The sequence below is a fragment of the Carcharodon carcharias genome, chromosome 4 (genome assembly GCF_017639515.1).
Source record: "Carcharodon carcharias isolate sCarCar2 chromosome 4, sCarCar2.pri, whole genome shotgun sequence".
NCBI classification, from domain to species: domain Eukaryota; kingdom Metazoa; phylum Chordata; class Chondrichthyes; order Lamniformes; family Lamnidae; genus Carcharodon; species Carcharodon carcharias.
This window is the reverse complement of record NC_054470.1, coordinates 134,403,037-134,424,803: the sequence shown is the minus strand read 5'-3', so window position 1 is coordinate 134,424,803 and position 21,767 is coordinate 134,403,037. Positions and strand designations below refer to the sequence as shown.

The window sequence follows — 21,767 nt, the reverse complement described above, 5'->3', positions numbered from 1 at the left end:
GGGTACAGTGGAGTCTGGTGTCCTATAACTCTTCAACTCCTACTTATGACTCCAAGTAGCTGGTTGTGCACACCAGCAGTCATACCCCAGGATCTCAACTCAGCCGTCATGCAAGGCTAAGTGAAGGGCTCATCAACTTCAGCTGGTGTGGTATGGGGTGTCACCCCTTCTAATGTGCATGAAGTCTGGGGAGAGGCAGAAGATCCTGACAAATTAATTGAACAATGGCTCAGAAGACAGAGACCAGCAAGATGCATGACACACCCAAGGGCCCAGTCATGACACTTAGTAAAGCAATGCGGCCAGTTACATAAGAATCCAGGACCTCACACAGTATATGCCCCATAGTTAGCCATGGAAAATCATAGTTGAAGAATAGGAGATACAGAAGAGTTTGGGTCCACTGCAGCTGACTATGTTGTGGATAGAGAAGGAGGAGCCCTTCCCCAACAAAGAAACCAACAAATTTATGACAAAGTTAACCTAAACTCACAAGGGAGGTCAGCTTCTGAGACCGTTACACTCAATGGAAAAGGTAGTTTCTTGAGTGCACGAACATGGGATATAACGGCAGAAAAGCTTGATAACTGCATACAGGTAATGCATAGACATTGTATTGACTTACTAGGACTTGCAGAAGGAAGATAGTTAGAATCTGGTCAGATGGAAAAGAAGAATCATGTGTTTTACTTCTCAGGAAGTGAGAAATATAGGAATGGAATAGGAATCCTAGTAAACATAAGGTACAAGAGATTGTTTCAATGTTACTGGCCAATCTCAGAAAGAGTGATCTTGATTGAGATTGAAGGAAAGCCTTGTGATGCGGTTATCATACAAGTTTCCAACACAAAATTACAGTGTTCAGGAAATAAAGGCATTTTATGGTGACATCCTGAAGTGTTATGATCAAGTTTAATCAACTGATATGGTAATTGTAAAGGTTGACTTAAACACTAAAATCAGTGAAGGAACATCAGGAAAGCATTTCAGTCAATATGGTCTTGGACTGAGAAATGAAAGAGAAGAAAGATTGAGATAAAAACAAAATGCTGCAGTTGCTAGAAATTTGAAATAAAACAGAAAATGCTGGAAAATTCAGAAGGTCTGGCAGCATCTGTGGAGAGAGAAACAGAGGTAACATATGGCTCTTTTTCACAGTTCTGAAGAAGGGTCATAAGTTTCTCTCTTCACAGATGCTACCAGACCTGCAGAATTTTTCCAGCATTTTCTGTTATTATAGGAGAAAGATGGATACGCTTTTGTCAAGAAAATGATCTGAGGGTGGCAAACACCTTCTTTAAGCAACCAAAAAAGAAGACAGTACATGTACAAGTCCAGCCAATGTGCATAGAAATCATGTGATGGTGAAACAACATTTTAGAAACAGTATAAAGAATATTCATACATATCCTGGCATGGATATAAATTCAAATCATTCTCTCCTTGGGGCAAAAATTAAGTTGAAACTGAAAACACCAAAAAAAAATGTATGACTATTTCAACCTTGACATGTTGAAGGATGGGAACATCAGGGAGGCATTAAAACAAATACGAATGTCTCAGGATTGTGAAATCAAAACAGAGGTCTCAGAAGAAGAAATAGAAAGCAAATGGAAAAGCATGAAAGAGAGTATACAATGTGCTGCAAAGAAAATATTACCAAAATAGAAAAGAAAACGAAACAATGAGTGGGTGACAGGTGAGATATTAGCAATGATGATAGAAAGAGAAAAGAAAAGAAACATATTGGAGTAGGATAAAGTTGAAAAGAAAATGAAAAATGCTTGTAGGCAGATTAAAGAGAAATGGTATAATGAGATGTGTGATGAAATATTGGAGCTGGAAATAAATCACAAAATGAGAACTATGCACCAGAAGGTGAAATCTTTGACAGATAGAAAGAAAGGGATAACAGCAGAAAGTGGGTCCATAAAAGACTAAGATGGTAAAATATTGTTTGAGAGGGATGCAATAGCCTAAAGATGGACAAGATATATAAGTAAATTGTACAATGATCAAAATTGAGTGAGTCCTCAAGATAGAGGCAAACGAAGGCTCAAACATTATGTTATCAGAGGTGAAGAATACTTTGAAATGGATGAGTACAGGAAAAGCCCATCAGTCTAGCCTCAGTGGTGGGGAAACTATTGGAAGAAATTCTGAGGGACAGAATTAATCTACAGTTGGAGAGGCAGGGATTAATCAAGGACAGTCAGCATGGTTTTGTTAAGGGGAGGTCATGTCTGACCAATTTGATTGAATTTTTGGCTGAGTGGCAGGAGGCAGAGGGTGATGGTCAAGGGGTGTTTTTGTGACTGGAAGCCTGTGTCTAGTGGGGTTCCACAGGGATCGGTGTTGTGTCCCTTGCTGTTTGTGGTATATATAAATGATTTAGACTTGAATGTAGGAGGTTGATCAGTAAGTTCGTGGATAACATGAAAATTGGTAGGGTGGTAAATAGTGAGGAGGATAGCCTTAGAAGGAAGATAATATCAGGCTGGTCAGGTGGGCTGATCAGTGGCAAATGGAATTTAATCCGGATTAGTGTGAGGTGTTGCACTTGGGCAGGACAAACAAGGCACAGGAATACACGATGAATGGTAGGACCCTGGGAAGCACCAAGGATCAGAGGGAGCTTGATGTGCATGTCCATCAGTCCCTTAAGGTAGCGGGACAGGTAGATGAGGTGATTAAGGCGGCATATGGGATACTTGCCTTTATTAGCTGAGGCATAGAATATAAGAGCAGGGAGCTTATGCTGGAACTGTATAAAACGCTGGTTAGGCCACAGCTAGAGTATTGCGTGCAGTTCTGGATTCCGCATTATAGAGTGATTGCACTAGAGAGTGCAGAGCAGATTTACCAAGATATTGCTGGGCTGGAGAGTTTTAGTTATGAGGAGAGATTGGATAGACTGGGGTTATTTTCCCTGGAGCAGAGGAGATTGAGGGGGGACATGATTGAGGTGTATAAAATTATGAGAGGCGTAGATAGGGTAGAGAGGAAGGAACTTCTCCCCTTGGTGGAGGGATCAATAACCAGGGGGTATAGATTTAAGGTAAGGGGCAGGAGGTTTAGAGGGGATGTGAGGAAGAATTTTTTCACCCAGAGGGTGGTGGGAATCTGGAACTCACTACCTGAAAGGGTGGTAGAGGCAGAAACCCACATAACACCTGAGAAGTATTTGGATGTGTACTTGTGATGCCATGGCATACAAGGCTATGGGCATCGTGCTGGAAATGGGATTATAATAGTTAAGTACTTGTTTGACTGGCGCAGACTCGATGGGCTGAAGGACCTTTTTCTGTGCTGTAGACTTCTATGACTCTATGACTATGACATAGAGAAAGCAATTTGAGAACATCTAAAACTCCCTGGAAAAACAGAATTAGAAGTGATAACAGAAATTTGTAATCAAATATATACCAAAGGATACATTCCAAAAGATTTGAGACATTATTTGTTGTTATCTAAGAAACCTAAAGCAATGGGATGCAATTATTTCAAAACAATAAGCTCAATGAGACATCCCATTAAAGTGAACTTGAAAATCATAATAGAAAGAAGTTATAACACGTTTGAAATAGAAGTTGGTGACCTGGAGTAGAAACAAGAGAAGGAATATTTAACTTAAGAACAATCTTCGATAAATCTCTCGAAATAAACACAATCGAATGCTTCTTCATGGCCTATCAATAAACGTTAACAGATGTGACGCTGAAATGTGACATTGACAGTAAAGATGTGAGATTTATCCACAGCCTATTTTGGGACCAAATAGAGACCATCAGGCTAGAAGAGGGTCACTCAGATATGTTTCAGGTGAAGAGAGGAGTACAGCAAGGCTGTGTACTGTCACCAAAATTATTCAGTCTGTACACAGAACAAATGTTCAGAGAATTAGATGTACTTCTGGGGTAAAAATTAGAGGTGAGAGCATAAACTTGACAAGAACTTGACATAGCATTACTTCCAGAACCAGAAGAGGCCCTACAAAATATCATAGATCAAGTAAAACTGGCCATTTCAAATATGGATTGATATGAACACCAAAAAGACACAAACAATGTTAGTGCTATTAGGAAGGGGGTCCTGGGATTTTGACCTAGAGACAGTGAAGGAACAGCAATATATTTACAAGTCAGGATGACGTGTTACTTGGAGGGGAACTTGCAGGTGGTGGTGTTCCTATGAGTCCGCTACCTTTGTCCATCTTGGTAGTAGAGGTCATGGGTTTGGAAGGTGCTGTCAAAGGACCCCTTGGTGAATTGCTGCAGTGCATATTATACATGGCACACACCACCGACTGTGCACCAGTGGTGGAGAGTGTGAATGTTTAAGGAAGTGGATGGGGTGCCAATCAAATGGGCCGCTTTGTCCTGGATGGTGTCAAGCTTCTTGAGTGTTCTGGGAGCTGCACTCATTCATGCAAGTGGAGGGTATTCCATCACACTCTTTCCTTGTACCTTGTAGATGGTGGAGAGGCTCTGTGGAGTCAGGAGGTGAGTTACGAGCTGCAGAATTTATATAGCTAGTCCAGGTCAGTTTCTGGTCAATGGTAACTTCCGGGATGTTGGTAGTGGGGGATTCAGTGATGTTAACGTCATTGAATGTCAAGGGGAGATGGTCAGGTTCTCTCTTATTGAAGATGGTCATTGCGTGGCACTTGTGTGGCGTAAATGTTACTTGTCATTTACGAGCCCAAGCCTGAATATTGCCCAGGTCTTGCTGCATTTGGACATGGGCTGCCTCAGAATCTGAGGAGTCATAAATGATGCTGAACATTGTGCAATCATCAGCGAATATCCCCACTTCTGACCTTATGATGGGGAACAGGTCATTGATGAAGCAGCTGAAGGTGGCTGGACCCAGGACACTACCCTGAGGAATTCCTGCAGTGATGTCCCGGGACTGAGTTGATTGACCTCCAACTACCACAACCCTCTTCCTTTGTGATAGGTATGACTCCAAACAGTGGAGAGTTTTCCCCGATTCCCATTGACTTCAGTTTTACTAGGACTCCTTGATGCTAAACTTGATCAAATTCTGCCTTGATGTCAAGGGCAGTCATTCTCATCTCACCTCTTGAGTTCAGCTCTTTTGTCCATGTTTGGAACAAGGTTGTAGTGACGTGAGGGGCTGAATGGCCGTGGCGGAACCCAAACTGAGCATCAATAAGTATCTCGGCCAGAAAATTTCTTATGATTCGTGGGCTGGGTGGGAGCGTGCAGGGGTGGGCGTGGAGCTGATCACCACCCGCGATCATCCGAGCGCTGCTATTTTACATGGGTGGGCCAATTGAGGCCCGCCCAGTGTGATGCACGGCCAGTAGGGATTGGAGGGAGAGTTGGGGCCTGTGCTCTTGTGTGCATGCGTGCGAAAGAACGTAACTATCTCCCTGAGGCATGGAGCTGGTAATGGAAATCTTGAATAAAGGTTTTGAAAAATTATTTAAACATGTCCAAGCATGTGACAGTGTCACATGAGCTGGGACATGTTTGTACAGTTAGCAACATTTATTTAATTATTTTATTAAACTTTCAGGAAACCTCATTCTGACTGTGGATGAGGTTTCATGAAAATGACGAAGGCCGCTCGGGCTCTTCGCCTGCCCGCCAACCTTGAGGTTGCACGGGATGAGTTGGTAAGAACTTTAATTGGTTTTTTATTGGCCTTAATAGGCCGTTGACAGTTCTGCGGTTTTGTGCGTCGGCGTGTCGGGCCCGCCCTCACATGCCGACGGCAATATTCTGGCCCTGATTGCTGAGTAAGTATGCTTGATAGCACTGTCAATGACACCTACCATCGCTTTGCTGATGAAACGTAGCCAGTAGCTCTGTGAAGATGAAGGATGTGTTAACAACAAAAAAATCTCAAGCTTGTATCAATGAAAAAACTCATACGATGTCTCATTCTATCTACTTCCCTATATGCCTCAGAAACCTGGACAATAAATAAAGCTCTGTGGAAGAAACTAGAGGCCTTTGAAATGTGGATGCTAAGACATATGCTAAAAACTCCATATACAGACCATAAGAGAAATGAAGAGCTACTTGAAATAGCAAAAGCAAAAAGAATTCTAAAAAGTGACATCCAGAAAAGAAAAGGTCAGTATTTCAGTTAGCTGATCAGAGCTGAAAAGCTCCAGAGATCTCTCCCAGAGGGCAAAGTGGAGGGCAGCAGACAGAGGGGTCACACCTATGCATATTTGGATGATGGACATCACAGAGTGTTTACATACGAGATACAGTGGATGTATGAGGATGGCACAATACAGATGAGCATAGCATAACATGATGGCAGATCTCCTGGCAGGAATAGCTACAAGCAGCAACAGTAGCATTCAGGGTGCCTGGCTCATTAAATAACGCTATCGCATGGACTATTTTGCTTCAGGCTTCTTGTTCCAAGAGTGGGCAATGCAGGTGTTGCCATGACACTCGTCCAAATTTGAAACCCTGGGGACACATTAGCCAGTTGGACTATGTATGTCGGATAGTGCCAACTCAAATTATTTGAGAGCATGCTGTGGACGCAACTGCATTTACTCATTGTTATGACCAGGTGAGATGCAGTGAATTGGCTCCCCACTGTTCAACCTCCTCAGTTGGTCACAACAAAGATTTAATTTTACTTTTCACAAGGATGTGCCTTTTCTGAATCCAAATGCATTTAACTATCTAAACGGTGAATAATAAGGAGCCAATCAAACAAGGTTTTCTTAAGTTAAAGAAAGAGCAAATTTATTAACCACTAAAGCTGAGAAAAGAAATAAAAACACAATGTCGCACACACACACAGGTATAAGAAATAGAGGAAGTTAGAGTCCAATAATAAAAAGGTTAAAAGAATATATGGTTAAGTGTCCTGTATATAGTTGTCCTGGAGGCATAGATGTTTAAACATTGCAGCCGATTTGGATTTGCTGGTTTCATGGATGTAAAAGACGGTCAAATGTAGAAGCTGTTGCAGTCATTATGAGGTCACAGTTTGCTGGTCGATTTCTAGTAAAGTTGACTTTCGAACCGAAAAATACACTTGTTCTAAGAGAGAGAGAGAGAGAGAGACCACCTTTCAACCTGCTTCCTCTGCAATGTCTCTGCAGTGGCTTCAGCGTGGCCTGAAATACTTCACCTATTGTACATTTCCAAGAGGTTTTGGGTGGGCCTGTCTGTGGCAGCCATTGTTTCAATATCCAGCACTTTGCATTTTAATGTCTCTTCCTTAGACACTGATGAATGTTGATAGGTCTCTGAATTATAGGCAATATCTCTCTCTCTTCATACTCCTCTGAGACTGATTTGTTTGCTTTTCATCTTCCTCTTGGAAGGTGGCCTTGCATTTTACAGCAGCTTTTTCTTTCTCATTTCAAATTGCAAAATTTCCAGCCAGTTGAAAGTTGAAAAATCATATTTTCAAAGACAATATGACATCATATCTTTGGAGAATGCCTTCCAGGCAGCACAATTAATGGCTGGTGGTGCAGTCTGTCCCCAGAAAAGCCAGGGAGGTCTCTGTAGTATGCTGGGAGCAGTGCAAAGCACGTGCATTTTATGCCCAATGTTTCAGATCAATGACCTTTCACCAAAACTGGAAGATGAACAGTGAAAGAACAAATAGGAGAGGTGTGTGATAGGGTGGAGGGAAGAAGTGATTAAATGACAAAAGTGACGATTGTGCAAAGCAAAATGCAGTGATAATGGAAGAAGTATATAAACTAAAAAGGTTCAGAGGAAGTGTAAATGCTTAACAACAGAGGAACTGGTAGACATGAAAAACCTGACAAAGAAGAAAGGCTTTTATCACACAGGAATATGGCAGAGAAAAAAAAACAGACGCATTCAGCATGTGATAGAGGTCAATCCAATCATCACCTTATCAATGCAAAGATGACATTAGCTCAACAGTATAAAGAACATTTTCTAGCAGGCAGAATTCCCAAGAGTTAAGAGTGTTATAGGTGACACCCATATATTGTGTAAGATGATTTTGGCCACCATCTCCTGACAGATATAATGTGCTGCTATTTCCTGTGTGAAGTATCTTGGAGTATCGGACAGGACTCTCACCTCACACTAAAGGTTGATCAGGAGAAAATGTGAGCCTGTCACTTGCCCATAATCTCCACATTGGGGTTTCATGCACTTCGATGTTGCCTGGCACATTTCTCTCTCTGACAAGCATTCAGAACGATTTGTAAGGATTGAAACAATATTGCCCCAAATACAGCCACTTAAATTTAAGTGGGCATATTCCTTTAACGGTGAACAGCTTCCCAAATTCCCATTCAGCCTCTTAAGCTAGCTGCTGGCACAGATCAACGCTATGCTTGAACCTATCTAATTATTCAAATGATCCAGCCCTAGAAATTGGCGACAGTCAGCTTGGTGCTGCTTTAAGCCGCGTTGCACAAACAGCTAGCCATTTGGCGCTTCACTTCAAAAAGATTACAAAATCTGTTCTCTAGAGTCCATGAAGTAGATTTTGATTGTGATAGTGTAATGCAAGTGATACTAGATCTGCAGCCTGTTTTACATCTCTCCTGATTTTTATTTCCAAGCAGACCATTTAATAGAACAGACAGAATCCAGCAGAGAATGTCATCTGAACGAAAAGCAGCAGCCAAATGAAGATCACAGTGTAGCTCAGAAACCACGGGAAGAAATCAAATTTCAGTCAAGGAGAAAAGACACTATGAAGCAAAGAACCTGGCACTGAAGCTGAGTGAACTAAGAAGCGAGCAGAACTGTATCAACCAGACCCTCAGTGGACAATGTCAGTAAATAACGCATGGGTTCTGTGTCTGGAGAAGCTTAAACTTGATAGTAGAGCAGAACCAAGGCAGGCAAGGCGCATAGTGCCAACTTAATAGTTGTTGAAGGAAGTAGTAATAAGTGCAGACACCTTACTTTTTTTTCTTCATTCTTTCACAGGATGTGGGTGTTGCTGGCACGGCCAGCATTTGTTACCCATCACTAACTGCCCTTGAACTGACCTTGCTTGGTCGTTTCAGAGGGCAGTTAAGAATCAACCACATTGTGATATCTGCGATCCTAAAATGATGAGGTATGAAATATTAAGTTTGTTTCCTATTTATTTTATGTTTAAAAACATAAGATCATAGCAATGATGGACTATTGAAAATAAATAATTTTTTGCAATGAGCATGCATTTTTTTCTCCCACCCCTCTATTGCACTGTGTCTTTCTGAAAGTTTGTACAGTTGGCCTGTTCTCAGACTTTTGTTAATATCATATTGACCATTTTCCTGGAGAAATTCAATGGCATTGCTGCTGAAGCGCTTTTCTCTCTATCCTTGTTCTTCAGGATGTGAGTTACCTTGTTTAGTATCTCCACAACAAGTTAGTTTAAAAGCTCTGTAAGGAATTATGGGAAAAGAACATGCATTTATTTGTTGGTGTAGAGTTCATGGGTTTAATAATAAGCTGCACTATTTATCTACTTACATGTATGTATTCATTTCTTTTGTTACTGGCCTGTGTTTTCCGACTTTCTCCTACACTCTCTTGGCATGTGTTATTTATTTTAGAATGCTGGATCTGGATCAGTGTTCACTAAAATATTCAAATTGTAATAACTAATCTGGAAATCTTGCTTCTGGCTATCGAAGCCATTACATCATTATCGATAATGAATAATAATGAGGTCATCAGAGAAACCTCAATATTAACAACAAAAATGTTTTACAATGCGATAGTTTGAAACACAGCTACAAAATAATAATAGTTGACCATCACTGAATATTTTTAGGAGGCTTTCAGAATCTCATTCCAGAAGCTAGATTTTGAGTCACATCTTTGACTGCTTACTATTATTGCATGCTGTACTTATAATCATAGATTCCAATCAGAAATAAGAATGGTTGTTTCTCTCAAGACACAGTTTTGCAGTCAGGTCACACATGGTTTGTGGTATGAACCTAATTGTGTTCACTCCACCATGTATGGCTGTTATTTAGTGATCAAAATGTGTCTGAGTCAGAGCAGTAATCACCAAATTTAGGGTTCATGCTATTGAAAGTTAATAACTGTATTCTTTATATCACTCATACCAGTCAAGGTTTTCAATGTGTTCTAATCAAACAATATTACCCTTCATTTTACGCTAGAGTTCCCATTAAACATGTACCTGGATGAGGACAGTTACCATAACATTCAAGAAGCTCAACATCATTTGCGCCAAAGCAGTCTGCTTGATCAGCATTTCATCTATTGGTCTAAACATCCATCACTAGCGAATCCTGGCTGCAATGCATACTGTCGACACAATGCATTTCAACACATGCAAGACCAAGATCAACTGATGTTTGGAGGATTATGGTGCAATGGTGTATTAATTGAATTGTGGTGTAGATCATCCATGATGTCATTGAATGGCTCGAGATTGAATTGCTCACTCTTGTTCCTTTGTTCCTATGTTCAGCCAATAGCCACATGTTTCATATAGGATCTCACTGAGATCATCCAAAAACATCTATTAAGTAAAATTTGCTTCCTACATTTTTTCCAATATACCTGGATTGAAATTCATCTTCCATAGTTTCAGCCATTTTAAAATTTTACCTATGGTCTACTGCAGTTATTGGATGCCCCATCAGACTCAACTTCCCTCCTCCTCTCCTCATGTAGTTTAGTTTATTTGTAAATTAGCTGTCTTTCTAAATTCAGGTCAGTGTGTAGCTTTGAAACAGTAAGATGTTGAGCACCAATCCTCAGAACATTCCATTCAGATTAACACCTCCAACATCACTTGCCAGTTTTTTAATGACACTTCCCTCACTTTCAGCCAATTCCTTATTCTGTTATAGGTTTTACCGTGAAAACCCGTTGTCTCAAACTTTCATGTTGAATTTCATCAAAGGTTTTTTGGAAATTCTTTTCTGGAAATCTAAATACACTACATTGGAGGGATTTCCAAAGTTCATTTGGAACATGACTTCCTTAAAAAAACAGTCAATGAGATTGGGAAGTAGGATTTCCCCCTTCTGAAGGCATATTGGCTTCCACCAACACATTGCCATATTGGCAGCCTTTTACTTGCTCCTACTGATTAATTCCACTATGTTGTCATTTATTGATGTAAAGCTAATTTAAAAATAATTATTTCATGAGATGTGGGCATTATTGGTTAGGCCAGCGTTTATTGCCCATCCCTGATTGTCTTTGAGAAAGTGGTGGATGTGAGTTTCTTTCTTGAACCACTGCAGTCAATGTGACAGCCACAATACTGTTAGGAAGGGAGTTCCAGGAGTTTGACCCAACGATAATGAAGGAATGGTGATATAGTTCCAAGCCAGGATGATGCATGGCTTGGAGTGGAACTTGCAGTTGGTGGTGTTCCCATGCACCTGCTGCCCTTGTCCGTCTTGGTGGTAGAGGTCACAGGTTTGGAAGGTGCTGTCGAAGAAGCCTTGGTGAACTGCTGCATTATACCTTGATGATGGCGGTAGTGGAGAGAACAAATGTCATTGGTGGAGGGAATAAATGATGGTGGTGGTGAAGGGAATGAATATTGAAGATGGTGGAAGTGGTGCCAGTCAAGTGCGCTTTTTGTCCTGGATGGTGTCGAGCTTCTTGAGTGTTGTTGGAGCTGCACCCTTCCAGGCAAGTGGAGAGTATTCCATCACATTCCTGACTTGTGCCTTGCAGATGGCGGATAGGCTTTGGGGAGTCAGGAGGTGAGTTATTTGCCGCAGATTTCCCAGTTTCTGACCTGCTCTTGTAGCCACAGTATTTACATGACTGGCTCAGTCAGTTTGTTGTCAATGATAATTCCCAGGACATTGATAGATTCACAGTTACTCAGATTTGCCTTGTCTCCTTCTTTGAAATTAAATACCTTTGTGGTTTGTTTCAAATCCATTAGAAACTTCATTTTATTCCTGAATCCCTTCTGATCACTATTAGTATTTCATAATTTTTCTCACTAATTTCAGGTACAATATCAGTCAACTTTATTTCTGGCATCTCCCAAGCATCTATCATTGTCCCCTCCTATTTCTCATCTACATGCTGCAGCTTTGTGACATCATCTGAAAGCACAGCATTCGTTTTTACATGTACACACCCAGCTCTATTTCACCACTACCTCATTTAACTCTTCCACTGCTGCTAAATTATCAGACTGCTTATCCCAACATCCAGTAATGGAGGAGCTTCCTCCAATTAAAGCCATTGTCTTCAGTCCCCGCTACAAACTCCATTCCCTAGCAACTGACTCCATCCTTCTCCCTGGCAACTGTCTTGGGGCTAAACTAGGCTTTTCACAACTTTGAGGTCACATTTGACCCTGAGATAACCTTCCAACCACACATTGGCACCATCACTAAGGCTACCTATTTCACCTCCCTAGCATTGCCTGACTTCACCCCTGCCTTAGCTCATCTGCTACTGACACCCTCATTCATGCCTCTGTTACCTCTGGATTTGACTATTCTAATACACTCCTGGCTGGCGTGCCACATTCTGCCATCCATAAACTTGAGGTCGTCCAAATATCTGCTGCCCATGTTCCAACTTGCAGCAAGTCCTGATCACCTATCATCCCTGTGCTTACTGACCTCCACTGTCAAGCAATATCGTCATTTTAAAATTCTTATAACTGTTTTCAAATCCCTCCAAGGCATCACTCCTCTCTACCTCTGTAATCTCCTCCAACTGTAGAACCTTCTTGAGATATTTGTGTTCATCTAATTCTGACCTCTTGAACATCACCGATTTTAATCATACCACAGTGCTTGTGTTTTCAGTTGCCTAACCCTAACCTCTGGAATTCCATCCCTTCACCTTTCTGCCTCTCTCCCTTGTTTTCTTCCTTAAAACCTAACTATTTGACCAAGCTTTGGCCATCTGACCTAATATCTCCTTCTGTGGTTCAGTTGTTTGGCATGGTCATGTGAAGCTCCTTGGGACTTTTTGCTAGTCAGAGGTACTATATAAATAATCTCATACCAGCTCACATTTAGATGTAGAACCTCCTATGATGGAGGCCAGGCTACTGCTATCTTTTTTCATGAAGACTTTCTGGAATAAATCTGGTATTTTGTGGATTATCAGTAAATAAATGACCATAAAAGCTACTGGATCATTGTCATCTTCACCTGAGTGTGTTTTAGCATTATAACTAACTCTTTACTTGTTAACTTAAGGAACCTGGCTGGCTTATTTCTTACACTGAGCTACACACAGTTAAGTTTATATACTGAATTGACAATATAACTTCCTTTTTAAATTCAAACTCTTATAGCCAACCAGGAATGGGGCAAAGAGAGAAATCAGGTCACCTCTCCTAACCTGGTCATAACAGATTGTGGAGCACTTTGAGATATATGGTGGTTCTTAAAAGTGCTATATAAAAGCAAGTTTTCTTTCTCCCTGCTGCTTTAGGCTAATTTGTTATACTAATTTCACGAGCGTTATTCACTTTTAATCCAGTTAAGTTTATGTTTGTTTAAATCCACCAGATTTGACTCTCCTGCATATTCAGGATATTCTACAAAGTATCTCATTGGGCCTCAGCTGAGCTTTTCTTTAGTTATACCTTCATTCCACTTTCCCCATTCCCATCAAATTGTTTAAGTTCAGTCCTTTGAAGGTACCTTGTTGAAGTTATATACCTGGGTATTGATTTGCAGTATCGGTTTATCTCATATCGTGGCAGGGTTAATTATTTTATGGTTTTGTTACTAAAACCATTAATTTACAATATTGACCCACATTTTAAAATCACATACCAGCTTGTCAAATGTCCTGACTAATATATGCAACTAATGGCAAATCAATGAACTATAATGTATATTGTAAATGAATGGGGGTGAATTAACAAAACAAAAATAGACTTAGAAAGGGAGCTAAGATTGATGATACATAGCAAGCAGTTTTAAAACAGCAAACGAAATACCAGGATTTGTGTGGTCAGAACTGCAGGAGGTTATATTTGTACTGCACAGTAAACTGGTCAGAACACACCAGATAACTGAGCTTAGCTCTGATCAGTACCCCTTTTAAATATTATCTTTAAACATTTTAATAACCTTGCTCAGCTGGCTCACAATTCACACTTTTGATCAACAGATGTAGACCGCTGTACAAAGCTGGTGTTTGAAAATCCCTACATTGTTGTTATACTATTGCAAATTTTGCTTCCAGTAATCGAAGAACGATTCATGCAAATGAATCCCAAACTTTTAAAATGTACTTTGGAGAAAATTAATGGTGTTAATGAGCTATTACAATAAAACTCAATAAGTAAATGTTCATTGGATGGAAGAACCGATTGATTCCTTTACAGAGCAGAACATCTTTTGGTGTCACTTCAAAATAAGCTCGCCTTTTGTTTTGTTCCTTTATTGAGATGAGAGGGATAGAGATAGCCAGGTTTCTATCTGTACAATAAGGTAATAGTAGGAAGGTGAGATATTTAATAATCAGATTGGGTCACAAAAAAATACGGTGGATGCTGGAAATCTGAAATAAATACAGGTTTCTCCGGTCAGTAGGGTCCAGCGATCTGATTGGATAGCTAGGGAATCCAAAATGACAAAGTATCATGTTGTGGAGTTCTCTCAAAAAAAACAGGTTGCCGTTCAGTTTGAAGCGTTGCCTGTCATTGGTTGATTTTTTTTTCACGCATAAAGAGAAGATACGGCTCCAGATCCAGTTTAGGACATGGAATATTTTTGATCCCGACCAACAATACGTCGATTTAGTAACATTTCTTACATGTGTCAGTTACTCCATCGGCAAGTTAAAGGGAATGTATTTAGATCGAGCATATATTGAACTCCTATTGTATTTGGTTTCATACTGTATAATGATTTCACTATCTGAGGGTGCATAGCCCAAACTTCATCACCCGTCATCTCTCTTTCAAATGATGACTAACTGGCTGTGTATTCCCAATATGCTTTGACGTTATTCCCCTTCCTAATTACTCGGCGTCGGGGATTCTACAGTTCGTTTCATATGACGGATCAGTAGGTAGCATTTCTTCCACATACAAGCTTAAGATTCATCGCTTTCAAATTGCCATGAACTAAATCTATAAAATTAAATCCATCTCGCATTTACTAAAGCGAATTGATCCCTGTGGAGAATGATCAAACTTTGGGAAATGATATGTGAACCATCAAGTCTACGTATTTCCTAGCATATATCTTCAGTTAGAGACTCCTTGGTATCATCTGCACCTTCCTTCCTTCCCTTCTCTGTGTATCCTGTATATGCATAGAGCTGCGCTCTGATCCTTAATGTTCCGCTCCACTGTTCTGTATAATTGAGATTAATAACTGAGAACAAGAGACGAAAACTCCTAAAATCTCTGGAACATGCATCCGAAAGCACATTTTGTGAGATTATTATGATATCGATATTAATCTGTCCTTATTCTCTCTCCATTTCTTGCCCTTTTTTCTGTTTACTGTCATAGATTGCGTTTTATCTGCAGTTCATCGACACTGCTTTATTCATTTATTCAACTTTACATCTATCCCTTAAGCACATATTTGAGCCACCGTGGGCTAGGTTCCTGAAATCATCACGTTAAGCACTAGAAACTGTTTCCAAAGCTTGGTTAAGAACACACGCTCACGAATGGATTGAATAACACACCACATGGCAGAAATAATCCAGTGTTAGATAAGTTAAAATCAGAAAAGATGGAACATGCGTAAGGTATGAATGCATATATATATATGTGTGTGTGTGTATATGCATACATTATGATATATAAATTACGTTCAACATCGCACTGTACTTGGCTATAAAACCATTCAATCTTACTGTTGACCAAGTACACAGAACGACCATCCTTGTTGCTCAGAATTGTTGCCTTTTGAAGTGTTGAAACTAATGTGTGTGTTGTCATCTCCTGCATAATAAATATCATTCCCTGAACTAGAAATACGCCGGACGCTTGGTCTAAGTGATCTGCCGCATCTCTGAAGGAAATTGAGTATAAGCTGGTCGCTGTCTGTTCCTGTGATAAAATGTGAGAGTAAATATCTGAGAAAGCAATTGAGACTATCATGTCTCACTGTCTTCTGCTCCATATATATTGTAGGCGCATACGATGTTATAACATCAGTTATCTCCATTGGTGAATTTCTAACACAAGCACTATCGGTTATCAGATTTACTTCGCTTGTGACTCTTTATTTAAGAAACTGGGTTTCCCGGTACACATATTGGTATAGGTTCAAATTAATGAATACTTACCTGACCCACGAAATCATATTCCAGTTCTTCGGCAATAGCTTTCGCCACCTCGGGTCCTCCAACCACTTCGACTGCCCACTCATTAACGTACTGTTTTTCTCCATTGGCAATGTCCGACGTAGAGCAAATTGCAAACAGCGCTAGAACTGCAAATCGCAGGAAAAGACAATACTTTTGTTTCATTATTAAATTGATATACAAAAAGAAGGAGGTTTAGAGAGGTAAAAGCCGCAGAATGATCACAAACGTTGCATGCACTTGGATTGCTGCTGTAGTAAGTGAGAAGGAAGCAAACTGCCTTTCTAATGAGGTGGATGCTGTCAGACGAAATGAAAGTGGTAAACCTCCGAGCTTGAATGGGAAAGTGTTTACGCACCAAATGCTACGTAAAGCATCGCCCTGACGTCAAATCCAGTGTACCTTCTGCAATATCGACCAAATGTTCCCGGGGGGAATTGTTAAAAGGCTATCTGAGAATTCATTGTGCAAGAGCTGTGACACATCTTTTACGGGAGCTGTCCATTGCTGAAATCCACATAACTCGACAGCCATTCAGAGCCATCACACCCGTCCATTTAGCCCCACGGACATCGATAGAATGACAAATAACGCCGGCTTGTAGAATTATTTTTGGAGATATATAGTTTCCATCGATGTTCGGGGAAGATGTGGCATTCGGGGCAAATGCATTTGGCAAATGTAATATCGTAAGAACAGACTTTTCAGCAATAACCAAAAACGAGAGATCATTTTCCAGAAAGCACCATATCTGCATTAGTTATTGCAGTTTTCCTGACAGCGAGCAACATATTGCCGCTCTTCATCCAGATTAGATAGATAGATGGAGAGCTAGGTAGAGATCGAATTGCAAAAGCTCCGGCTTTGGGACAAATCGGATTCCACTGTCCACAAAATGAGACACTAATGGATACAATCCCGCCAATGCTGCAATTATATTCATGTTACATTAAACGGCAGAAAAAATGATTTAAAAATTAGCAGTTGACTCAGTTACAGGGCCAATTAAACCTGTAACTGGGTTAGAATGGTTTCACATATTAAGAGGAAATGCAACAGGAAGCAATTTGGCACAGTAAATCCAATCTGTAACGACTGCCTTGGGGCTGTGTTTGGGTAATCCATTCCCACTTTCAATATCATCAGACTGATTAAAAATGCCAGGAATTTAAAACCATCTGCAGTTGTGCGCATGTTTTGTGAATTAGATTCGCCTAACGAGAAAAACATTAAGATTTTGAGAGAGAAATCGGTAGCAAAATGACACTGAACAGGTCAAACTAAAGTACTTTTCCTACGTTCTTCAAAACCTTATCTTGGAGGTTGTGACCTCGACTTCAGACATATGTGATACTTGTCACTGTTACATCATTCTTCTGCAGCTGTACAATCTTGGTGGAGAAGGTGGGGGAAGGGGGAGGAAATAAAAACTTTATCAGGGAACACTAGGTTTTAAAGAGATTTGTTTTATTATAAACAGAAATTTTGCTGCCAACCATCAAAACAACACGTAGAAAGCAATTGTTGAAAACATTTGATACTAAAGCGCTTCTAGTTGACATCTTGAATATAAAACGTGATTTAATATTCCATGATATAGGTACTTACTAGACTGGGATTTGGAGTTCCCACCTCCCATCCAAATGGAAAATATTTTTTTTTGATGGTGAGGTGTGTGTGGATGCATTATCCTTTCATTTGAAAATTATCTGTGCAAACAGTAAAATTATTATCACAGTTAAAAACACTAATGGCTGGATGTCGTAGGGAAAATTGTCAGGTGACTAAAAATAAATTGTGATTATATTGGGGAAGTGTTTTCCATATTTTTCAACATTAGTCAACAACAAGAGCCATCATCACCCCAATACTGCCCTAGGAAGATAGGAATTGTTAGATAATAAAAGAGCAGTCTCCATATTGTTCGCTTTCTAGTATTATGGTTTTTGCTTGACACAATGATAATGGAGTTGTTCACTGATCACCATAATTAATTATAAATAATAACTTAATCTAGAACTTCACCTATTTTTATTGAATATACATGAGGACAAAGACTCTGTACTCTTTCCAGCCTATGACACTGAAGCTATTTGTTGCAATCCAAATGGCACCCTGACTGAGCTCAGCAACTCAGTACCAATAAGGAACTGAAACTAGATCCTTCCTAACTTGTCACTTCAGCTGATTATTCATTGAAATATTAAGGGATAGCATATTTCATCTTTTAACTTTCATTATTTGAACATAATGGGAATGCCATATCATTGTCAATCCAATTTTTTTAGCAGCATTGAAATGTTTTCAAAAGCAAGTTGACTAACTATTAAAAAAAGAGAATCACAGAATTTAGTGAATAAGTAATTTTGCAGATTCTAAAGTGGGATTCGGCAGGAGGGTAAATCTTTTCTGCTCATTCAAACTATAGTAAGTAAATTTCATTTGATGGGGCAGAATCAAACTACAGTTCAGGACTTATTGTTAATATAGGCTGCTCCTTCCAATGATTGTTACAACATTGGCAGTGCATCGACAACTGTAACATACTCATTCACATTTTGCAGTGGCTATAATAGTGGGATATTAACTGCCAGAGGACACTTCCAACTGTGCAATATATACCAATAATAATTCATGCTGACAATCTGTTTCTGTATTTATTGAAATCCAAATAAGATGGTGTAATGGTGGATAATATATTACTATGCATAACTATTTACAACAAATTCCTACAGAAATAAGTCATGTGTTTGGACCAAGTTTAACTGGTTTTTCATTCAGAAGTAAAAATATGCTCCTAGCAACACATATAATATATGTAATGACTAAAGTGCAAACTATTCCACTGCTCAGCAGGAGTAGAGAACATGATACACTCAGGTAGTAAGCATCCACTGAATATCACAAAAGGGTAGTTAAGCTCATTTAAGCTCTGACCAGCATGTGACAGGAAATGGACTGCAAGTTGCAATTTATTCTTAATAATTTGAAGTGCTTTGTCAATTACCTTCATACTACTTTGACCTTTCAATCAATGTATTATGAATCAGTTATTCAACATGCTAAGCTAACAATGTCTGCACTGGCTCAGCCATGTTTATCAGGTGGATGATGGCAGTATACCTAAACACTTTCTGTATGTTGAATTGGCCCATGGATCATAATTTCCTGGGCATTTGGACTGCTGTTAGAAGTACATCTGCAAGTGAGATATGAAGATGGTGGACATTTGCACTAACTACTGGGAGACTGTTGCTGATGGCCAAGGCCTCTGGAGGCTGACTGGAAGGGTACTGGAAGAGGCGAGCAGAAATTAAAAGCTCATCTGGCCAAAAAGAGGACCCAGAGAAAACAGAGGCCAATGAATTGTGCACATTCTCAGCCTGCTGTCCTTCCTTTGCAGCAGAGATTGCCATTCCACAGTGGGACTAATGAATCACACCATGCAATGCTTAAAATAGAGATGACCGCCACAGTGCAACCCATCATCTTACGAGACCACCAATAGTCAACATATCAAACTTTATAAAGTAATTCACACATGTCCTGGTCAATTGGGCACAAGTTTACATAACATTCCATAGAATTGATCAGCTGTAAACATTGTAACACTTCTATGCCAAAATGTGATTGATTATAAACATGGTGATGTATGTTTGCATTGCGCTTGCTATTGTATAATTAAATAGAAAAGAGTTTTATTTGATGAGTGAGTAATGATTTAATAAATATTATCACAAAATTTTTTAAGTTTTCCAGAATCAAACTTGACACCAGTAAATGCAATCTCAATTTCCCATTCACCATCACAGTATTCACTTCTCCACAATGCAAAAATAAAAGCCAACACAAAATAAATGTTTCAAACCAAATTCATGAAGCGAAGCACACCACATAAAGGGGAGGCAGTGGTGTAGTGGTATTGCCACTCGATTGATAATCCAGAAACCCAGGGCAATGTCCTGGAGACCCAGGTTCAACATCCCACCACAGCAGGTGGTGGAATTTGAATCCAATAAAAGTTTGGAATTAAAAGTCTGGTGATAACCATGAAATGATTGTCGTAAAAACCCATTTAGCTCAGTAATACCTTTTAGGGGAAGGAAATCTGCTGTCCTTACCTGGTCTTTCCTGGCCCGTGATGCCCACATCCCAAGAACAAATAAAAGAAAACCTTTATGCATTCAATCATTGCCTGTCTCCATGTACCTTTGACTGCCCTAGTGCTCCTACACAGTGCTACCCTCAGCAGCAGCAGCATGGCTGGTGGAATAATGCCAAATTTCAGTGGGGGAGATTGCAAATGGCCTTAGGAAATGACCTCAAATGCCAAGTTTCAGACTGCATGATCTTGGCAACAGAATTAGCTGGTTGTTAGGCAACAGCAAGGGCACTGGTGTCCTGACAGGGATGTGAGGATAAATGCGATCATTCTGAACAGCCAACAACACTCTCTGGGCAGCCTCTGTAAGCGGTCTTGCAGGACCTAGAAGGCCCAGCTTCAGATGTACCACCTCAGGTTGGTGGCAGGAGTTTGAGTTGGCTGGTTAACAGGCACTGGTGGTACTAGGAGCACAAATGCTGCTATCCTTAGAGAGGACAGCAGGTTTATGTTCCATGGAGGTAGTGCACGCTACTACCGCTGCCGCCCCCCCCCCCCCCCCCCCCCCCACACCCCACCCCCCCACCCATCCCAATCTCACACAGGAGAGAGAACTTTAGAAAGCAGATTTCCCATAAGAACAAAAGAAGGTCCCAGAAACCAGGGAGTGGGACAAAAAGAAAGTCCCAAGAAGACCATATAGTCAAAGGAAAAGATCAGGAATCTGGAAAAGGTTCTCTTAAGTGAACTTAAGAGAGAGGAGTGGAGGAAGGTTCCGTGGTTAAAGACAGAAAGCTGCAGGGTGCAGACCTACAGCAAAATATGCTTGTGAGAAACCAGAAGATGCAAGGAGACAACCAAAGGTTGGTTAATCCTTACTATGGGCATGGGAAGCAGCGGTGTTTTGTTGGCATGGCTGAACATCTGAGAGAAAGTGTGCAGAAGGCAAAGATTGAATGCACCTGGTGATCCAGGGTAGAGGAACATCAGAGGAAAATTTGAAACCCTGGAGGTGGATGCTCGTGGAAGGCTTTGGAGAGAAAGCATCATTTGGGAGTAGATTCCAAAGTGTGTGAAGGATGGAGTTCAGTGAGACCGGTTGGCTCACAGTATGACAAGCATCTGGGGGGAGTTGATAAGTGTTTGTGGTGGCATCTGTTACTTGATTTCAGAGTATGATGTGCCCAGCCACAGGTCGCCTGTTGGTTTACATGGGCTGTGCACTTACTGTGAACATGAGATTATAAGATAGCTTTTGTAACTTGTGTTATCCTTACAAACCTGTATATATCTGTAAAGGTATAATTGTGGGTGAAGGATTATTGTAATATCATTCATCTTTTTTTGTTTAATACGTTTTATTCTTTTGATAAAAAAAAATTAATCGGCTGACTCCTGTGACTCTGTTCAAT

General features: G+C 40.2%; 1 protein-coding gene across 1 annotated transcript in view; it reads right to left on the bottom strand.

Annotated features, from left to right (window-relative positions):
- pcsk1 (proprotein convertase subtilisin/kexin type 1) overlaps window positions 1–16,569 on the bottom strand; it is a 130,307-nt gene extending 113,738 nt beyond the window's left edge. Inside the window, exon 1 of the mRNA XM_041187073.1 lies at window positions 16,236–16,569. Within this exon, the coding sequence (XP_041043007.1) occupies window positions 16,236–16,418 (183 nt within the window). The 5' untranslated portion in view covers window positions 16,419–16,569. The remainder of the gene's footprint in view (window positions 1–16,235) is intronic.
- Between the last annotated feature and the right edge of the window lie 5,198 nt (window positions 16,570–21,767).